Consider the following 18,891-nt stretch of genomic DNA (forward strand, 5'->3'; position numbering starts at 1 on the left):
AGTACACGTACTAAAAGCTTTCATTATGTTGCAGGTTGATGAATCAAAACCTACTAGGAGGTAAAACTCAGCATAATTTTAGCAATCTTTAAATATCGCATTTTTTATCTTTAACTACTATACATGACACTTACTATATGTCTCTTAAAACTTCCTTTTTTTGCTTGGACGGGAATTTTTGGCTTTCTTTTTCTCGTTGATTATTCTTTGCTTTCTTATTTGTTCAATAGAGTGTAGTTCATTGCCAGCACCGGAAGTCTTGTAGCCTTTAACTGGAGTACCCCTTTCCAGAGCCTGTTTAACTTTCTTCTTTTGTTTCTCATAATCATCTCTATGTCTATCAGGTACTTTAGGTGCCTTCATTTGCTTATGTTTGAAATTTCTACCAAAACTACTACTTGTATCCGATTTAGTTGGGTTGCTCAACATATTCGTTCCAGTTGTTGATTCCCTACTGCCTACCTTAGGTTGTTTCAAATTTCTAGCTTTTGACCATTCGTCATACTTACCTGATCTGAAAGAGGCAGGGATTTTTTGTCCACTTTCACCAATAATATACTTTTTGTTGTCTAAACCTTGTGAGTTGACGTATTTCTTTCTCTTTTTATCCCATTTGACAGTAGCAGTTTGCTTGTGTACCTGAACTTTATCATCTGAATTAACATCGTATGCAACTTGAGCAGCATCCGTTGTAAATCCACTTGTAAGTTGCATTTGATCATTTTGTGAGCCATTTGCGGGTGCATAATGGCTGAGAAAGAAATTTGGATCTTTGAAAGACTTGGGTCTAGCATTTTTCTTACTTTTGCTACTATCTGAGTTCAATATTTGGTCTGCATCTTCAAATTGGTCCAATACTTCTGCAGGTATATCGTAGCTGTTTTCTTCAGCTTCATTTCCTAGTACTTCATCCTCAATATTGTGCGAGAGACCTGCTTTTCTTTCCTTCTCTTGTAGTTCATGTCTTCTGCGCGCTTTTTCTTGAATTGGGGCAACTTGCTCTCTTCTTTTCTTCATCAGCATTGAAGTGTCATCATCCGCATTTCTTGAGAACTCAAACACCGTTTCCTTATTTCTTCTTCCTTGGAGTCGAGCTAGGAAATCCAATTTTTCCTTTTCCAAATTTTTACCAAATATTACGTTCTGTTCGTCCCAACCAGAACGCAGCACTTCTTTGCTTCTTTTCACGGATTCAGCAGAAGCAGGCGATCTGGTCCGCATATATAACTTTTCAGCTTTCAGTGAGACGCCCTTCAAAGTTTGCATTTCAAATTCGGTCATAAGGTTCTTGTGTAAGTCACCCATGCCCTCCAAATCTAGTCTTGGAGCTGAGCCTAAAACTATTCTGCCTGTATAGTTGACCTTTGGCGGCTGGAACAACAACTCATCCTTGCCGTTTTCAATCCACTTTTCCTTCAGCAAATCACATGTTGATTCATACATAGGTGTTGTGAGTATCTTTTTACCTAGGAAAAGTTCCAGGTCCAGCAAATAGGCTAACTCTGACTCCGAAGCAATCGAATAAGCCCAACCTCTGTTACCAGCTCTTGCCGTTCTACCCACACGATGGATAAAGACTTTTGAAGAAACTGGTAATGTGTAGTTGATGACATTGGCAAGCATTGGAATATCGACACCTCTTGCAGCAACATCTGTGACAACAAGAATAGATGTAAAGCCCGCTCTGAAATTGAAGAGCTGCCTTTTACGAGCATGCTGATCTAATGTACCATAGATATATGAAACCAGATAGCCGAATCTTTTCAAAAGGTTTGTAATATATTCGACGTGATGTCTTGTAGGAACAAAAACAATAGTTGACTTTTCAGACGGAAGCTCGTTGGCATAGGCTAATTTCACTCTCTTCGACTTCTCCTTCTTATGCTTCCTAATCTTCTTTCCATTTTTTTCACGATGATCGTCATCCTCATCACTATCATCGTGACTTTTGGCTTCATCCCTTATCATTTTGAGTTGTTCTTCAGTTGCTAATGGTACTTGAATGACCTCCTGCAGCAAATGAAGTAAATTTGCCTCTCTTTCATCATTTTTGGAAGCCAAGAACAACATTTCCAAATTGTCTGAAATTTGACTCTCTGCATCCAAACGTACTAAAACAGGATTTGTGAGACCAGCTTTTGCAAAGTCGACTAAAGAAGTTGGCAAAGTAGCCGAAAATAATAAAGTCTGACGCGTAGAAGGAAGAGCGGCTAATAGTTCATTTAATTGCTCTTTGAAACCCAACTCGAATAATCTATCACTCTCATCAAAAACAACATATTCGACACTTTTCAACTCCAAACTCATTTCAACCTTCAAATGTAAAAACCGACCTGGTGTAGCCACAATGACATCAGGATTTGACATCATCATACTAAACTGCTCTTCAAGGGAATCACCACCCGTCAACAAGACGCTACGTAGATCCGAGCCCTTAGCGAAATCCTTAAAAACTTTGTACGTTTGCATTGCCAGTTCTCTAGAAGGGGATAAAATAACGACACGAGCACCAATTTTACCAGAATGACACTTGAGTTTTTCGATCATTGGCAAAATAAATGCTGCCGTTTTACCGGAACCAGTACGTGCCATCCCCACAATGTCTCTTTTTTGCAAAATCAATGGAATCGTTTTGCGTTGAATTGGAGTTGGTTGCTGAAATCCCTTTCTCTTTATATTACTTATGATAAACTTCGAAAAACCAAAACTTGGGAAACTGCCTTTCTTGAATTTCTTTGTGGCCTCCGCAGTAGTGGAAAAATACTCATTCACGTCATCATCATCACTTTTGGCAGCTCTATCGTCCTCATCGTCTGAAAGCTCCATAACGGGAAACGCTAGATCCTGTTTCCTTGTCTTCTTCTTGGCAGGCTTTGAGTCTTCTTTTTCGTCATCACTGAATTCTATAATATCCTGGGTTTCTTGATTAACAAGATCATCGTCATAATCATCGCTATTTTCATCGCTGCTACTATCACTAGAGTTCAAAGCAATGTCACCAGCGATATCAAACGCTTCACCTTCGTCATCACTGCCCTGCGAGATGGTCTCCTGGCTAAGCTTTCTTTTCAAACCTGTAGCCATTACTTCTTTTCACGTAGATTAAGCTAGCTCTGAGGTAGTAGACAGCTCGAGCAGAGGGTTGTATACTTGATATCAATATATAGTACTTTCTACAAAAGTATTTGAACCCAATCACTTTTTTTCAGCTCATCGCGATGCCTAAAATTTTCATTGTCAGCAAAAATGTAAAGGCGCCAGAATTTCAAGCAGTGAATAAGTCAAAATACAGATTCATGAAAAAAAAGCTGTAATTACATAATACCTATGCTATCGAATCTAGCTAAATTGGCAGTTAAAAGGAATCCAATTGGATACAAACCACAAGTATGGCCTGGAAAATTTGACAACATTGTGATTGCCATGTCGTCTGGGGTGGACTCGTCCGTGTCGGCGGCACTTTTTGCTGGATATCCCAACGCCAAAGGTATTTATATGCAGAATTGGACCAAAGAACAATCTTTAACAGACCCATCAGACGAGCCATGCTATGAGAGGGATTGGAAGGATGTGGTGCGTGTCGCCGAACACTTAAACTTGCCCGTTGAAAGGGTCAATTTTGAAAAAGATTACTGGATAGATGTTTTCGAACCCATGCTACTGCAATACGACCAAGGTTTGACGCCCAACCCGGATATCGGATGCAACAGATTTGTGAAATTCGGGAAGCTACGAGAAGTCTTGGATCAAAAATATGGCTCCAACAACTATTGGCTTGTCACAGGCCATTATGCAAGAGTTTTAGCTGATGTACGTGCTGGTAGTCATCAACATCTTTTGAGGAGTTTTTACACAAAGAAGGATCAAAGTTACTATCTGTCACAAATCAACTTTGATATCTTGGGACAGCTGTTGCTACCAATGGGTCATTTGACGAAACCGGAAGTGCGACGTGTTGCCGACTCGATGCAATTGCCTACAGCGAACAAACCTGATTCTCAGGGGATCTGCTTTGTAAATAACTCACAGCATGGCAAATTTAACAAGTTTCTGCAACATTACCTACCCGATTCCACTGGTAATATAGTCACCGTGGATGAGTCCAGTGGCATCAAAAGAGTGTGGGGCTCACACCAAGGCTTATGGTCATACACAATTGGACAAAAGATCGGCCTTTCAATGCCACAGGGAGATCCAAGATACTCTGGTGCGTGGTATGTAGCTGAGAAACTGAGGGACACAAACGAACTTGTCATTGTGCGAGGCAAAGATCACGACAGTTTGTTGAAAAATCAAGTCACCATTCAGAATTTCAAAATTCTAGGCTGTAGTCCAGAGGAATTTTACGACCTCCTAAATTCTACGTCGGTCAGGGGACATATCACAATGCAATATCGTTCACTTCAGGATCCAATTACTGTCCATTCGTATGAGTTTACGCATAAAGACAAGGGAGAACTTGCCCTTAAATTGAAATTGGAATCCAAGCAACGGGCAATGGCTCCAGGACAATACTGCTGCCTCTACATGGGAGCTAGGGTTCTAGGAAGCGGTCCAATCACTGAAACATTATGAGTTTCATCAACTTATTGACCTTTTCATGATTCATTATGAAGTTAATACCACGTGAGGTTGCAGAAGATGACATAAACCCACACCTGGTGTTATACCAACCAAGAAGAAAGCTCAACAATTCAATCGATTGCATATAAATATTTAACGTTCAATAGCGCTTTTATAGTCCTGCTCTTATGCATACACTCAGCAGTCATAGTAAGTTAGTAAGGATGTCGTTCGAGAGAGAGCTATTAGTGGCAACGCAGGCCGTCCGCAAAGCTTCGCTGTTGACAAAGAGAATTCAGGCACAGGTCATTGCTCATAGAGCTTCTACAACCATCACTAAAAGCGACAATTCGCCAGTAACTGTTGGTGATTACGCTGCTCAAACAATTATCATCAATGCTATCAAGGCAAATTTCCCAGATGATGAAATTGTCGGTGAAGAATCTTCCAAAGGTCTTGAAGATTCATTTGTCAGTGATATTCTACGCGAATTGAACGAGAATGACAAGGTTTTCAATGCCGAATACGACGTCGAAGATCAGAAATTACTTTCCAATTCTGCATTTCCATTGAAGACAATTCAGGACGTGAAAACTGTTATCGATTTTGGAAACTCTAAAGGTGGCAACAAGGGCAGAATTTGGTGCTTGGATCCTATTGATGGTACCAAGGGTTTCTTAAGAGGTGAGCAATTTGCTGTTTGCCTGGCACTGATAATAGATGGTAACCCTAGAATTGGAATCATTGGCTGCCCTAATCTGAGTCTTGAAGATTATGGCGGCAAAGATCTGGAGGGCCATGAACCATTTGGATACATATTTCGTGCCGTAGAAGGCATGGGATCTTTCTATGCTTCAGCAGCTAAAGTTTCCTCTAAGGACTCTACCTTGTGGGCTAAAACACACGTGAGGAAATTGACTAGTACAAACGATATGGTTTCCTTGGAGGGTGTAGAGAAAGGTCACTCTTCTCATGACGAACAATCGCAGATCAAAAGCTCATTAGGTATTTCAAGTTCATTGCATTTAGATTCCCAAGTTAAATACTGTCTTTTGGCTTTAGGTTTAGGAGACGTGTATCTCCGTTTACCGATCAAACTCGACTACCAAGAAAAGATCTGGGACCATGCCGCTGGAAATGTCATTGTAATCGAAGCCGGGGGAATTCATACAAGCGCTATGAAGAACGAACCTTTAGATTTTGGCCAAGGGAGAACTCTACTTACAAAGGGAGTTATAGCCTCTTGCGGCCCTGAAGAACTTCATGATCTGGTCGTTAGAACTTCTGAGAGGTCGATTTCCAGTAGATGAGTATTCGATATGTAAGTTCTTACATATAGACTTATAGACAACTATCTAAGCGGTTGAGTGGCAAGAAATGTCCATTACTTCCTTGTGAATTATCTCAATTTCAAGAGTGAAGATAGTTCAGCAAAGCATTCCCCTTGTTAAAAGCGTTTACATCCAGAGAATGATTCGTTTTCACACATTCAGCTACCGGCGAATTAGATACGGTAAAAAGGAACACCCTGATGTGCACTAAGTATATGCCCGAAAAGTATTTACTATTTCAACAGGTAGTTCTGCAATGCAAACGTATATATAAACTCAGTAAGAACCTACTATCATCGGGTTCATATACGACATAAAGGAAGTTGTAATGAGTACCGAGAGCAGAAACACTGAAAGCTCCAAATAACTGCATTGATCCTGCTGGGAAGTTTACAATAACAAGATTAAAAACTAAATAACAGCCTTATACAGTGCAGGCAGGCGAAACGCAGATACATCAGAAGTTATGCCACCTAAAAATGAGTCTAAAATGGCTAGGGAGATGCTCCTCAAAGCTGAAAAACCTGGGATGGTGAACAAGATCATAATTTATGGCACATTGAAGCAAGCAGACAATAATGGAAAATACCAGTTAATAGAGATGAAATAAGCACTATAATAGGAACTTGTCCTGGTGGATTGAGTTGCTTTAAAGGTTTCCGAATTCTTTATACAATGCTTGTTGCTAAAATTATTCGTGCTGTTTGTAGGTTTTTCATATCGGCCTCAGGTGAGGTCCCTCATAATTTACAAATTTTTGCAAGATATGAATGAGGGTCAACTGAAATATAATTAGAAAAATTCAATATATTAATCTGTAGTTTGGCGAGTATCGGGGCACCAGGGATAGTTTGCAACAAGGGTCTGCAAGCTCTATTATTTTCTCAGCACAGCGAACTATAGGTGATTCAGGAAATTTGCCACCTGTTTTCGCGGTTAGTAAACTGGCGTTGGTGGACCAACTGAATACAGTTGTAGTCGAGGTTGCCGGTAAATCTCGTTTACAGTTCACTAAGCTTCCTGTGAAGTTTGTGGAATTGCGTTCCTTTGTGTGTTGCTCAAACATTAATGTCATCAAGAGAAAAGCGCTGCAAATTTATAGTATAAAGGTGTAGAAAGGGACTAAGATTGCTACATTGATGCCACATAATACCTTTTTCGGAAATTTGGAGGTACCAGGACCGAATGGGACATTGCCAGTACCTCCACAACTTTTGCATAAGAATACCACAACGGTCAACCAGATTCTAGGTCTTCCGGGGATGTTTTCGACATTTAGTGGCCATGACCTCAGGAACTTACGAATATTGGCAATCACGGCTTCATCCTTATCAATAGTTTCATGCGTTGTATCCGTATTTTTTCTTCTGAATATTGATAGAAGGAGACGAACATTCAGGCATGATTTGGTTTTTTTTTTATTTATCTGTGATTTAGTGAAAGCATTCGTGCTTATGATATATCCTTTGGTGATATTGGTGCGCAATGATGTCTATTCTAGTCCCCAATTCTACAATACGTTGGGCTGGTTTACGGCGTATTGCGTAGAAGGTGCAGACTTGGCCATCTTTTTCTTTGCAATTCACTTTGCTTTACTTATATTCAAGCCATCTTGGAAATGGCGTAACAAGAGGTCCAAAAATGTGGAAGGTGGTCTTTACCAGTTCAGAGCATACATCTGGCCAATAACTGCATTGGCTCCCCTTGTACTGGCTAGTCTGGCGTTTGTTAATTTTAAGCTTATAGATACTCAAGACCTCATCGACAATACTGTGGTAGTTCTCGACAATAATAATTATCACTTCGACGATTTCGCTAAATTAGGTGGTTATAAACCGTACAGTGCATGGTGTTACTTACCACCGTTTCCACTTTGGTATAAGCTGGTTTTAAGTTGGGGACCAAGATATTTTGTGATTGTTTTCATATTTGTTCTTTATTTGTCCATATACATCTTCGTAAGAAGACAGAGTAGTAGGATTAAAAGCCAAATTCATGATTTTAAACATAAGCAAGAAGCCGAAAGGGAGAAGGCAAGAATTAAAACCTCCTTAGGCATGCTACTTTGGGGGATTCAAAAATATGTGCTTATCCCATTTTTGCATATTTTGAAAAATTTAAGGAACTTCCTTTTTCTCTCTTTAGAGGATTCTTCAGATTCATCAAGGGGCAAGAGTATTCCGAGCTCTTTGTTCTCCTATCGAGCAGAGGATGATGCTTCTTGCATTTCCAACCATGCAACCAACTCTAATAGAAAATCTGAATATTATGCATCAAAAATGAACGAATCTTCTATTCGGTATGTACCAGGCGTTGCTATGGACGAATCAAAGAACGGTGAAATTTCAAATAATAATAGGGGATTTAAGAGCCTCAGCGATCTTCAAAATATCGCACCAACTGAAGTGAATGCTAATCCAAAGAGGATATCAATAACAGGAAAAGGTTTTTACCACTACAGTGAAAATGATGTAGTGAAAGTTACCAATGAAGCTCATCACGAGGTTCCTGGGCCAAACCAAGGTGATAACTCTTTCCAGACTTTCTTCTCACCTATTGAACAACCTTTTATTAAGAATGATAGTGTAGAAGAGGACAGGATATCTAACGGCCATCAAGAAGTTGGACCTCAAACAGTTGTTCAAGGAGAAAGTACCTTCAATGAAGTTCAAGCTACTTTCCAGAAACAAACTTATGCGGATATGAAAAAACGTAGAATGCAAATTCAAAAAAATTTAAGGTCTATATTCGTCTATCCGTTTTCATATATTGCCATTTGGATTTTCCCTTTGATTGTAGATGCCACACAATACAATATTGAACCTATTCATGGTCCTGTTGTTTGGCTCGTTTACCTAGCGACTATAGCTCAGCCCTTGAATGGCTTTGTGGACGCTGTTGTATTTTTATACAGAGAAAAACCGTGGAAATATTCATGGCGTGATGTTCAAGCGAAGGAATTAGCCGAAAAGTGTCACGCAAAGGGTGATATGGATAGAAAAGACTTATATGAGCTTTATAATAGCGATTGGGGTAGAAAGGGATGGTATTACTGTGGAAGGTTCAAAAAGAAAGAATGCTTGCGTCATAAACCACAAAGATGGAAACGTGCAATATGGTTTGTGAATAGATTTTTCGTAGGTCTCATCAGGAATAATTTCTCATATGAAGATAATTGTGATGACTCCTCTTATTGGAGCCGGTATTACTTACTAGATAGAAATTGTCAACCGACTGACGGCTCAAAAAGCGCCCCTCATGAAAGGCAACTATCGTTCCCTTCGGACTCAACCACGACGAGTGACTGTTTCATCAATGGATTAAGCTACGTCGAGGTTCCCATTTTCTGGAGATTTATACATTTGTTCCCGATGCTGAAGGGCGTCGATTTGGATGAATTAAACCGTGAGTTGCGTTTGAAAACTCTCGGCGATGAATTCTCTGGAAGAACTGCCCCAAGAAATTTGAGCACTCCAGAATGCAGTGCTAATATGAGTATTTTCAAGCCAAATTATTCCGTCGGTGGCTCTGGAAAAACAGGATTTTCCCAAGAGAAGTTCCACCTTGAACCCTCGTATACTCATGATAATTTCAACTTGAATACTGATTTTAGCGATGTAGTAAAAAATCTGGCACCAACTTCCATGGATGCTCATAATCATGATGATGAAAACAAAGTCCAAACCAATGATGATATGGATATGATGGCATTCTTAAAAGGTTCAAGTTCATTAGCATGAAAAAGGACTATAAAAATTAATAATAGTAATTAAATAACAATAATCTAAAAAAATAATAGTAGTATATAACAAGTAGCTCCCCTGCTTTCTTTTAATGATCAGTCTTCCTTTGGACAAGCATATTGGCTTTTGTTAAATAAATCAAGATTTCAGAAGTTCGAAATAAAGGGTTACTGAAGTCGGAGAGCTCAAATAAGACAATAATGGGATATCTAACAGAATAAATAAAAAAGAGAAATGAAAGAAGAGAAGAAAACCTATATTACCAGCTTCAATTGCGCTAAAAAGTTCCCTTTCGAGGATCAAGATGCCTCATCTAAGATACTGGCACGTTTGCTACCGGAGAGTTCAACACACGATGTCTACGCTTTGGGGTTTCAAGAGCTGGTCTCTACTTGGGAAGCGTCCTTTCCAACTGTAGTGAAACCATTGGTTGAGCACTTATCTACTCTGGCACTGAACTCTATTAATTCTCGCTCTCGGACTAGGAAGTATGAGGTGGTTGCAGCTACATCCACGGGTGCAGTTGCTCTAATGGTCATCGCAGATGCAACTTTCAAAGTACAAGGGGTTGTCTCCAGCAATTACAAATGTGGATTATTCAACTCAAGTCTCAAGGGCTCTGCAACAGTATGTTGCACGTTAGGAAAGCCCCAACAGGCTACTTCGAACGAAACATTTACATTTATTTGTTCACATCTAAACGCTAATGAAGGACCGGAGAACGCGTTGCTTAGAGTTTCCAATTATAGAGAAATTATGGGCTCTTGTGCCTTAGATCTTAGATCAACACTTTTCAAGGCAGGCCATGTATTTTTCTTGGGTGATTTGAACTTTCGTGTTAACGGTTGGCATGATATGGAAACGGATTATTCGGATAGTACCATCTTAGCTCAGATGTTAACAAATCATGAGGAACTCAATCAGTTGCGGAAAGATGGAAAAGTATTCGAAGGGTTCACAGAGTCTCCGATAACTTTTCCGCCAACATACAAATACTTGACGTTAAAACAAAGTGCACTTAACCACAAAAGGACACCATCTTGGTGTGATCGTGTACTTTATAGGAAATACCAACCAGGTACTTATAGCTGTACCAAATATGAATCTATCGACAGGTTTCCGGAATTGCAATTTACTGATCATCAGGCTGTTGCGTTAGATATCAATGTACCCGCTATAGCATTTGATGAGCCGCTTGTTATTGAAGCCACCGTTATTTCAAGTAACCAGAAGAGCGTTGGAAACATTGCGGATCTCTGCATAGGCTACATCGGATGGTTCATTTATTTAAGAGTATACTATGGACTTTTGTTTGGATTGGCGTTGTTTATTTTGTATAAGGTTTTTTAGAGCTTTAAAGTACATACCACAAGAAATTCACGGGGAGGGAAGGCCGAATAACTGGTAGCTAATAGTTGCATTTGAAATTTTGAGAGTAGCGTGTCTCATTCTCATTTTCAGATTACTTTTTTTTAGCACTTCGAGATTACAAGTATAATTAATGAAAACACGAACAATTTAAAAATCAGTTTCAACTTTCGTATTAAAGTTGGCCATTGTGATAATACATGCTCTCGAGAGCAATCAAGATTGACAGATTTTGGGCTAAAGCTATGTCAGAGAGTAAGAGCGTGATTGGCACTTTATCTTCAACAAATGTCACGGAGAATTCTACAGATGACTTTAACCAAGTACTACAAAAGGAAATAAAAGTAGCAAAAGAAGAGCAGCGTAATAAATTCAAAAGGAAAAAAATCAAGAAAAGATCTACTGAGGAATTTCGTGATGAGTCTGGCTTCAAGATACGATCAGTCGACATTAATCGTCAAAAAAATAAACAAATTGATCCGGACTATGAGGTTATCATTGATGGGCCTCTGAGGAAAATAATACCGTATTATTTCACGTATAAAACGTTCTGTAAGCTGAGATGGAGAGACAGAAATCTTTACGAGGTATTCATTGATGAGTTCAGAGATCGGGAGAGTGCTTATTACAAGAAGACCATTGCTAGTGGTTCAGTATTCCTCAATGATAAGCCTGCAAACCTTGATAGTATTATCAGGAATGGGGATCTCATCACTCATAAAGTACATCGCCATGAGCCCCCTGTGACATCGAGACCCATAAAAGTAGTATTTGAAAGTGATGACCTTCTAGTCATTGACAAGCCATGTGGAATTCCAGTACACCCAACAGGACGTTTTAGATTTAACAGTATCACCAAAATACTTGAGAAGCAGCTAAAAAGAACAGTCCATCCATGCAACAGGCTAGACAGATTAACAAGTGGTCTAATGTTCATGGCAAAAACTCCCCAGGGCGCTGACGAAATGGCTGACCAATTGAAATGTAGAGAAGTTACAAAAGAGTACGCCGCAAGGGTCATTGGCGAATTTCCCTTGGGAGAAATTGTTGTGGATATGCCACTCAAATCAGTTGAACCAAAGCTCGGTTTAAATGCAGTTTGCGACATGAGTGACGAGAGTGCCAAACATGCAAAAACAGTTTTCCAGCGGCTAAGTTATGATGGCGAAACGAGTGTTGTCAAATGTAAGCCTTTGACAGGAAGAACTCACCAAATAAGAGTTCATTTACAGTATTTGGGTCATCCAATCGCAAATGATCCTCTTTATTCTAATGCGAACGCATGGGGCCCAAATCTGGGAAAACATGGTCAGGCCGACATGAAGCAGGTGATGACTGAGCTCAACGAAGTTGGCAGAACAAAACCAGCCTCTAGTTGGTTGAAACCTGATTCAAAAGGTGAAGTGTTGCTCGGTGAAAAGTGCAAAGAGTGTGATACCGATCTCTACACTGATCCTGGTCCAAATGATCTAGATCTATGGCTTCATGCATATAGGTATGAGTCGACCGAGATAAACCCAGATACAAATGATTTAAAGTGGAGTTACCGTACTGAGCTTCCAGAGTGGGCATTAGACTCCCACAAAAAATATATGGAATTGGCAATCAAAGAAGCAGCCAAATGCGGCCCCACAACGACTGCTTTCAGTGTTGGTGCAGTGCTTGTGAGTGGGACTGAAATATTATCTACAGGGTACTCTAGAGAGTTACCGGGCAATACCCACGCTGAACAATGCGCTCTTGATAAATATGCTGAAAAGACCGGAGGTAAAGATTTGCCTGAGGGAACGGTAATTTACACTACTATGGAACCGTGTTCATTCAGGCTAAGTGGTAACCTGCCATGCGTACAAAGAATAATAAATACCAAAAAGATAAAAACAGTATTCGTTGGCGTTGTGGAGCCTGACACTTTTGTTAAAGACAACACTAGTTCAGCTATTCTTCAAGCGCATAATATTGACTATTTTCAACTGCCAGGCTATGAAGATTTAATCACCGCAATTGCATTCAAAGGACATGAAGATAAGACTGGTTGAGTTTTATTTTTTGAGGAGTTGTTTCTTCAATTAGAAAAGTAGAACACTCTTTGAATCCTTCGTGTCTCACACTTGGATTCCTAATTTTCATTGACAGCCAATAACTGGTAGAACGAATGAAATGAGAGATATTGGCCTATGCCATTGTATATATAGCTTGATACATCGTAAGAACTTATTAATATCAGTATTATAGTTTTCAACGAGGACTTTTCTCTTGGTTTGAGCGGTCGCACTTTAATTGGAAATTTCAAATGTTTAAGGCAATGCAACTTCGAAGACAAGCTGATCTCTAGGAGTGAGAGCCCAATTGAGTTAAGAATACACAAACCTGTTCTGCAAAGTCAATGTCTAAAAAAAGAGGAGCAAAGCCGAAGGGGCTTCCTCTCTTTGGAAGAGGGAAGGAACAAACACAGTTTCTTGAAGCGCTGAAGTTGTATGAAGGCAAGAGCTACAAAAAATCCATCAAAATTTTGGATGGTGTGCTAAAAAAGGACTCTCATTTCGTGGATGCATTGGCACTCAAGGGATTGGATTTACTCTCTACTGGTGAAAAGACTGAAGCAAGCAGCTTGATTAAGAATGCATTGAGCAAAATTGAAGGTACCACGGCGTCGCCTATTTGTTGCCATGTTTTAGGTATTTACATGCGGACATCAAAAAATTATGCGGAGTCTGCTAAATGGTTTCACGCATCTTTGAATAATGGCTCGAATAATATGCAGATTTATAGAGATTTGGCCTCATTGGAGTCACAAATCGGGGATTTTAAAGGTGCACTAGTGTCAAGAAAAAAGTATTGGGAATCATTCCCAGGCTATCGTTCTAACTGGACGTCGCTTGCCATAGCCCAAGATATGAATGGAGAGCATCAGCAGGCCGTCAATACTTTAACTCAGTTCGAGAAGCTTGTTGAGGGAAAAATCGGTGACAGTGAACTCTACGAGCATAATGAATGCCTTCTTTACAAAAATGACATATTATACAGGGCTGCAGGTGACAACAAGGGTAAGCTTGTTAATGCTATGAGTAACCTTAAAGCGATTGAACCTTCTGTTTATGACAAATATGATCTCCTAGAGTTGAAGGCTTCTATTCATATGAAGATGGGCGAGCTTAAGGAAGCTTCCAAAGTTTACAGAATGCTGATAAAGAGGAATCCTGATAATTTCACTTACTACCGTTTGTTGGAGATTTCTCTCGGTATTCATGGTGATAACAACTTGAGGAAGACCCTTTATGAGAAGCTACAAAAGTTCTATCCCAGGAGTGAACCACCTAAATTTATGCCATTGACTTTCACCGAAAATGTAGATGAATTAGAGACTAAGTTGGAGGAGTACGTGAGACCACAATTAGCACGCGGTGTCCCTGCCACTTTTTGTAACGTGAAGCCGTTGTATCGCAACAGAAGATCGATAGTTGCTCCTTTGCTCGAGAAGATAGTCTCCAATTATTTTAAGGAGTTGAACCCAACTAATGATCCACTACCTTATATATGGACATGTTATTACTTGGCCCAACACTATTTGTTCATGAAAGATTTCCAAAAGTCACAAGACTTCATCGATAAAGCAATCAAACACACCCCAACTTTGGTTGAACTATATATTTTTAAAGGCCGTGTACTAAAACACCTCGGATTATTGGATGAAGCGGCTGAAACTTTGGAAAGAGGAAGAAAATTGGATCTTCAAGATAGGTTTATTAACACCAAGACGGTCAAATATTATTTGAGAGCCAAAAACATCGAAAAGGCAGTCGAAATAGCTTCGTTGTTTACAAAGAATGACGAGTCAGTAAATGGAGTTAAGGACTTGCATCAGGTCGAGGCAGCTTGGTTCATAATAGAGCAAGCTGAAGCATACTACAAGCTTTACAGAGACTCCGAAAGAAAATTGAAAGAATATCTCAACGAAATGAGCACCAAAAAATCTGCAGAAAAAGAAGAAAATAATAAAAACGGAACTGATGAAACTGGAGAAAATTTCATTCGTGTCTTAAAGAATTATGAGTGGCAAGTCAATAAGTACTGTGGATTATCTTTGAAGAGATTTTACGCAATCAGCAAAATTTATCAACAATTTGAAGATGATCAAATGGATTTTCATTCATACTGTATGAGAAAGGGGACACCAAGAGCATACGTAGATATGTTGAAGTGGGGTAAGACTATTTACACGCAACCAATTTACGTTCGTGCTATGAAGGGTGCTTTCAAAATTTACAACAAGCTTTACAATGATTCCAAAAATCTCAATGAGAATGAACAAATTGAAAATCTTGTGGAAAAGGTGATGCAAGAGCACTCCAAGAAGTCAAAAAAAGAGAATTCTGTCTTGAACAAGCGTAAGGAAGAGGAGAAGAAAACTGTTATTGCATATCCTGAATCGGATGATAAAGATCCGTATGGTATAGATTTAGTCAAATCTAACTCACCAATGGATGCGTTTATGGAACAGTTTTATGAAAACTATAATCGCCAGGCCAAGGAACAAGAAAGAGACTATGAATTTGAGTTCGATTACCAATATTCAAACGGTAAGTTAGCTTTGTGCCTATCTGCCTTATCAAAGTATACAAAATATGGGCATAATTCAGGCCTCATTGGTGCTATGACAATAGTACTTTTATTAGCTACAAAAGAAGATACCAAGTTTGATACCATTGCCAAAAAAGTTGCCTTGAAAGGTTGTGAAAGCATCATCGAAAAATTTCCAGTTCATGAAAGAGACAACAGTGATTTCGACTGGCTAGATTTCTTCCAAAAAAATTTCGATTATCACAATCTACATGCTCTGTTGTTTCTTCATCAATACAAAGTTGTGGAATCTTCAAGGACAAAAGAGTTAATTTTGAACGAGTTAGCAAATAAAGAACCACTCATACAAAATACAGTTTTGCAATATGAGATTTGAAGCTATATATACAAGTACAAAGACACTTCATTCGGTTCAACGTCGTTGAAGTTTATGTTTATACTTAATTTTTTTTGTATCTGAAATATCATTTAAGATCCGCCGCGAACAAAAAGGCACTTAGAATGGTCAAACAACGTAGGATAAGATAACGCTATAGCAGTTCGATTCCGCAACAGGTCTGCTCATAGATCTACAAGCTACTGGAAGAATGACTTCTTTTCCAGAATCAGTACCTTCGTCGGTAACTTCAACGGCCAGTAATCAGATAAACAAGATGGACCGAAAACGCAGGGATAACATCAATGACAGCATTCAACAACTTTTGACCATGATACCAACTGAATATTTTGAGGAATTTTACAGGAAGGCTTCGGCACAGCAGGACGTGGAATCTCTTGATGGTGACACTCCACTTAGTGCAGCGACTCCCAAAGGAAGTGTTGGCAATAGCTCTAAGGTGAAGGGTTCAGGTACAAGGGACGGTAAACCGAACAAGGGTCAAATCCTGACTCAGGCCGTCGAATATATCACACGGCTCCAGAACGAAGTTGACACAAGGAATAGAGAAGAAGTTGAATTGATTTTAAAAGTTCAAGGACTGAGTGCCAAAACAGGAACTATTGTCAATGACGTCAATCTTGAGAATACCAGTGCAGAAGTCGCACTGGCAAAAATTGGTGTAGGTCCTCTGGCTGGTGAGATACCTGCAACGAGCGATCGCGGTGAAGACGCTGAATTACAAGAAACTCAGTCAATATCGCAACCACCACAGTCACAGTTTCCACAAGACTCACACCCGCCTCCGCCGCATGTTAGCAGTTTTGAATACGGCGGTTACTCAGAGTATGGAAACGGTAACTAGAGAGATTACAGACTTTTTAGACTATCAAGATGTCCATAAGTGCACCAAAAGTAATGTCGTTTAATCACATATCAAGATACTATTCATATAATCGTCACTTCTGACGTTTCATATGGACTTCTGGCCTCTAAAAAAAATCTTTGAATCACGAAAAAAACAGAGGATGAATAATTATAGATTATCTTTAATCTTCGAAGGCCTGTTGAGTGGTCTCAGTGGAATTTAGGGTCAAAATGGAAGGCAGAGATGTTGTAGGGAGTATTTCAACCCCCCCGAGTTCTGGTAACGAGCATCAATCAGCCAAAATTTCGCGTTTTGTGGGGGTGTCAGAGCACGACTCATCAGCGGTGAAGGAGCTGGCTAATCAAAGTGATAAGATGACAGATGATATGGAACCTTCAAGGAAGAGACCCAAGTTGGAGCTCACGGATATCAATGCTCCAAATAAGGTTGCAGTAGCGGAAAACGGTACCACGGTAGCGGGAACTACTTCGGAACTCTTTACTGACGGTGACGACGATATTGAAGAGAAAGGCCGAATCCCTCACACAGGTGAATTAGTTTCGTCCTTGAATAATGGCGATGGCGATGTAGATTCTATCGAACTACCGGCTAGTAGCACTGGAAAAAATGATATTCTGGCTCCGATCGTACCTTCAAGTACCGTTTCTATAGGTAAAGATCCGACGACGGGAAAATACGTATTACCACAGATAACAAAAGAGGACTCTATAAATGCGCGAATGTATCTGAAATACTATGGACTCAGAACATTTTTGGACACTTACCTACCGGAGGAGTTGAATTCTTTATATATCTATTTTCTGATCAAGCTTTTGGGCTTTGAAATCAAGGACCGTGAAATGATGAACGTAATTTATAAATATGTGCAACCTACGTGGTCAATGAATGGGACTAGTGGTGAAAACATAGAATATTCCAAGGTAACTTTTGATGACCCTTTGGAGAAAAAACATGCAGTACGTTTGATTAAAGATTTACAAAAGGCGATCAACAAGGTACTCTGCACAAGGTTGAGACTTGCAAAATTTTCGACCATTGATACATTTGTTGAAAAACTGAAAACTGCTAAACGAATTGTTGTATTAACAGGTGCAGGTGTTTCGACGTCGCTGGGTATACCAGATTTCAGATCATCTGAAGGTTTTTATTCTAAAATTCGACATTTGGGTCTTGACGACCCACAAGATGTCTTCAATTATGATATTTTCATGCAAGACCCTTCTGTTTTTTATAATATAGCTCATATGGTTTTACCACCTGAAAACCTGTACTCACCGTTGCATAGCTTTATCAAAATGCTACAAGATAAAGGAAAGTTATTGAGAAATTATACACAAAATATTGACAACCTGGAATCTTACGCAGGAATCAAACCAGAAAAATTAGTTCAATGTCATGGTTCATTTGCTACTGCATCATGTATTACTTGCCATTGGAAATTACCGGGAGAGAAGATTTTTGCGAATATTAGAAACTTAGAATTGCCACTATGCCCGTATTGCTATCAAAAGAGAAGGGAGTATTTTCCAAGCACGGATGGTTTAGATAGTGAGACTGCCAATATCGGGCATGGTAATATGCCACATCATGCTCTGAAATCATATGGTGTATTGAAACCAGATATAACATTTTTTGGAGAAGCTTTGCCCTCAAAATTCCATAAAACCATTCGAGAGGATGTTCTGAAGTGTGATCTGCTAATCTGTATTGGAACAAGTTTGAAGGTGGCCCCAGTTTCTGAAATTGTCAATATGTTACCTGCTCATGTACCCCAAGTTCTAATAAACAGAGACCCTGTGAAGCACGCAGAATTCGATTTAAATCTTTTGGGATTTTGCGATGATGTCGCTGCATTAGTGGCTCAGAAATGTGGATGGGATATACCACATGAAAAGTGGGACACATTAAAGCAAAAAAAGTTCTCTTGCAAAGAAACTGATAAAGGTGTGCTGAATATAACTCCTGATGCCTCCTAATGCATTTGTAATTAGCCATATACTTATTCTAAATAACTAGAAAATGCAAAGATTTAACGACAAC

General features: G+C 39.5%; 9 protein-coding genes across 9 annotated transcripts; 8 read left to right on the forward strand and 1 right to left on the reverse strand.

Annotated features, from left to right (window-relative positions):
• Window positions 1-144: 144 nt before the first annotated feature.
• On the reverse strand, window positions 145-3,084 carry DBP10 (ATP-dependent RNA helicase DBP10; the record flags this gene model as incomplete). The annotated part of the gene is made up of 1 exon (XM_037287759.1): window positions 145-3,084. The coding sequence occupies one exon, from the start codon at window positions 3,082-3,084 to the stop codon at window positions 145-147; it is 2,940 nt and encodes a 979-aa protein (XP_037143654.1).
• Window positions 3,085-3,327: 243 nt separating this feature from the next.
• SLM3 (tRNA-5-taurinomethyluridine 2-sulfurtransferase) lies at window positions 3,328-4,575 on the forward strand (the record flags this gene model as incomplete). Its single annotated transcript, XM_037287760.1, has 1 exon — window positions 3,328-4,575. One exon carries the CDS (start codon window positions 3,328-3,330, stop codon window positions 4,573-4,575), a length of 1,248 nt encoding a protein of 415 aa, XP_037143655.1.
• A 176-nt stretch (window positions 4,576-4,751) lies between these two features.
• MET22 (3'(2'),5'-bisphosphate nucleotidase) lies at window positions 4,752-5,873 on the forward strand (the record flags this gene model as incomplete). The annotated part of the gene is made up of 1 exon (XM_037287761.1): window positions 4,752-5,873. The coding sequence occupies one exon, from the start codon at window positions 4,752-4,754 to the stop codon at window positions 5,871-5,873; it is 1,122 nt and encodes a 373-aa protein (XP_037143656.1).
• Window positions 5,874-7,033: 1,160 nt separating this feature from the next.
• Window positions 7,034-9,634, forward strand: GPR1 (Gpr1p; the record flags this gene model as incomplete). Its single annotated transcript, XM_037287762.1, has 1 exon — window positions 7,034-9,634. One exon carries the CDS (start codon window positions 7,034-7,036, stop codon window positions 9,632-9,634), a length of 2,601 nt encoding a protein of 866 aa, XP_037143657.1.
• A 237-nt stretch (window positions 9,635-9,871) lies between these two features.
• Window positions 9,872-10,987, forward strand: INP54 (phosphoinositide 5-phosphatase INP54; the record flags this gene model as incomplete). Its single annotated transcript, XM_037287763.1, has 1 exon — window positions 9,872-10,987. One exon carries the CDS (start codon window positions 9,872-9,874, stop codon window positions 10,985-10,987), a length of 1,116 nt encoding a protein of 371 aa, XP_037143658.1.
• A 218-nt stretch (window positions 10,988-11,205) lies between these two features.
• On the forward strand, window positions 11,206-13,044 carry HG535_0C02830 (uncharacterized protein; the record flags this gene model as incomplete). Its single annotated transcript, XM_037287764.1, has 1 exon — window positions 11,206-13,044. The coding sequence occupies one exon, from the start codon at window positions 11,206-11,208 to the stop codon at window positions 13,042-13,044; it is 1,839 nt and encodes a 612-aa protein (XP_037143659.1).
• Window positions 13,045-13,391: 347 nt separating this feature from the next.
• Window positions 13,392-15,962, forward strand: NAT1 (peptide alpha-N-acetyltransferase complex A subunit NAT1; the record flags this gene model as incomplete). The annotated part of the gene is made up of 1 exon (XM_037287765.1): window positions 13,392-15,962. The coding sequence occupies one exon, from the start codon at window positions 13,392-13,394 to the stop codon at window positions 15,960-15,962; it is 2,571 nt and encodes an 856-aa protein (XP_037143660.1).
• A 211-nt stretch (window positions 15,963-16,173) lies between these two features.
• RTG1 (Rtg1p) lies at window positions 16,174-16,827 on the forward strand (the record flags this gene model as incomplete). Its single annotated transcript, XM_037287766.1, has 1 exon — window positions 16,174-16,827. The coding sequence occupies one exon, from the start codon at window positions 16,174-16,176 to the stop codon at window positions 16,825-16,827; it is 654 nt and encodes a 217-aa protein (XP_037143661.1).
• A 233-nt stretch (window positions 16,828-17,060) lies between these two features.
• Window positions 17,061-18,827, forward strand: SIR2 (NAD-dependent histone deacetylase SIR2; the record flags this gene model as incomplete). Its single annotated transcript, XM_037287767.1, has 1 exon — window positions 17,061-18,827. The coding sequence occupies one exon, from the start codon at window positions 17,061-17,063 to the stop codon at window positions 18,825-18,827; it is 1,767 nt and encodes a 588-aa protein (XP_037143662.1).
• Between the last annotated feature and the right edge of the window lie 64 nt (window positions 18,828-18,891).

Source organism: Zygotorulaspora mrakii, chromosome 3 (assembly GCF_013402915.1).
Source record: "Zygotorulaspora mrakii chromosome 3, complete sequence".
In the NCBI taxonomy this organism is placed as follows: Eukaryota; Fungi; Ascomycota; class Saccharomycetes; order Saccharomycetales; family Saccharomycetaceae; genus Zygotorulaspora; species Zygotorulaspora mrakii.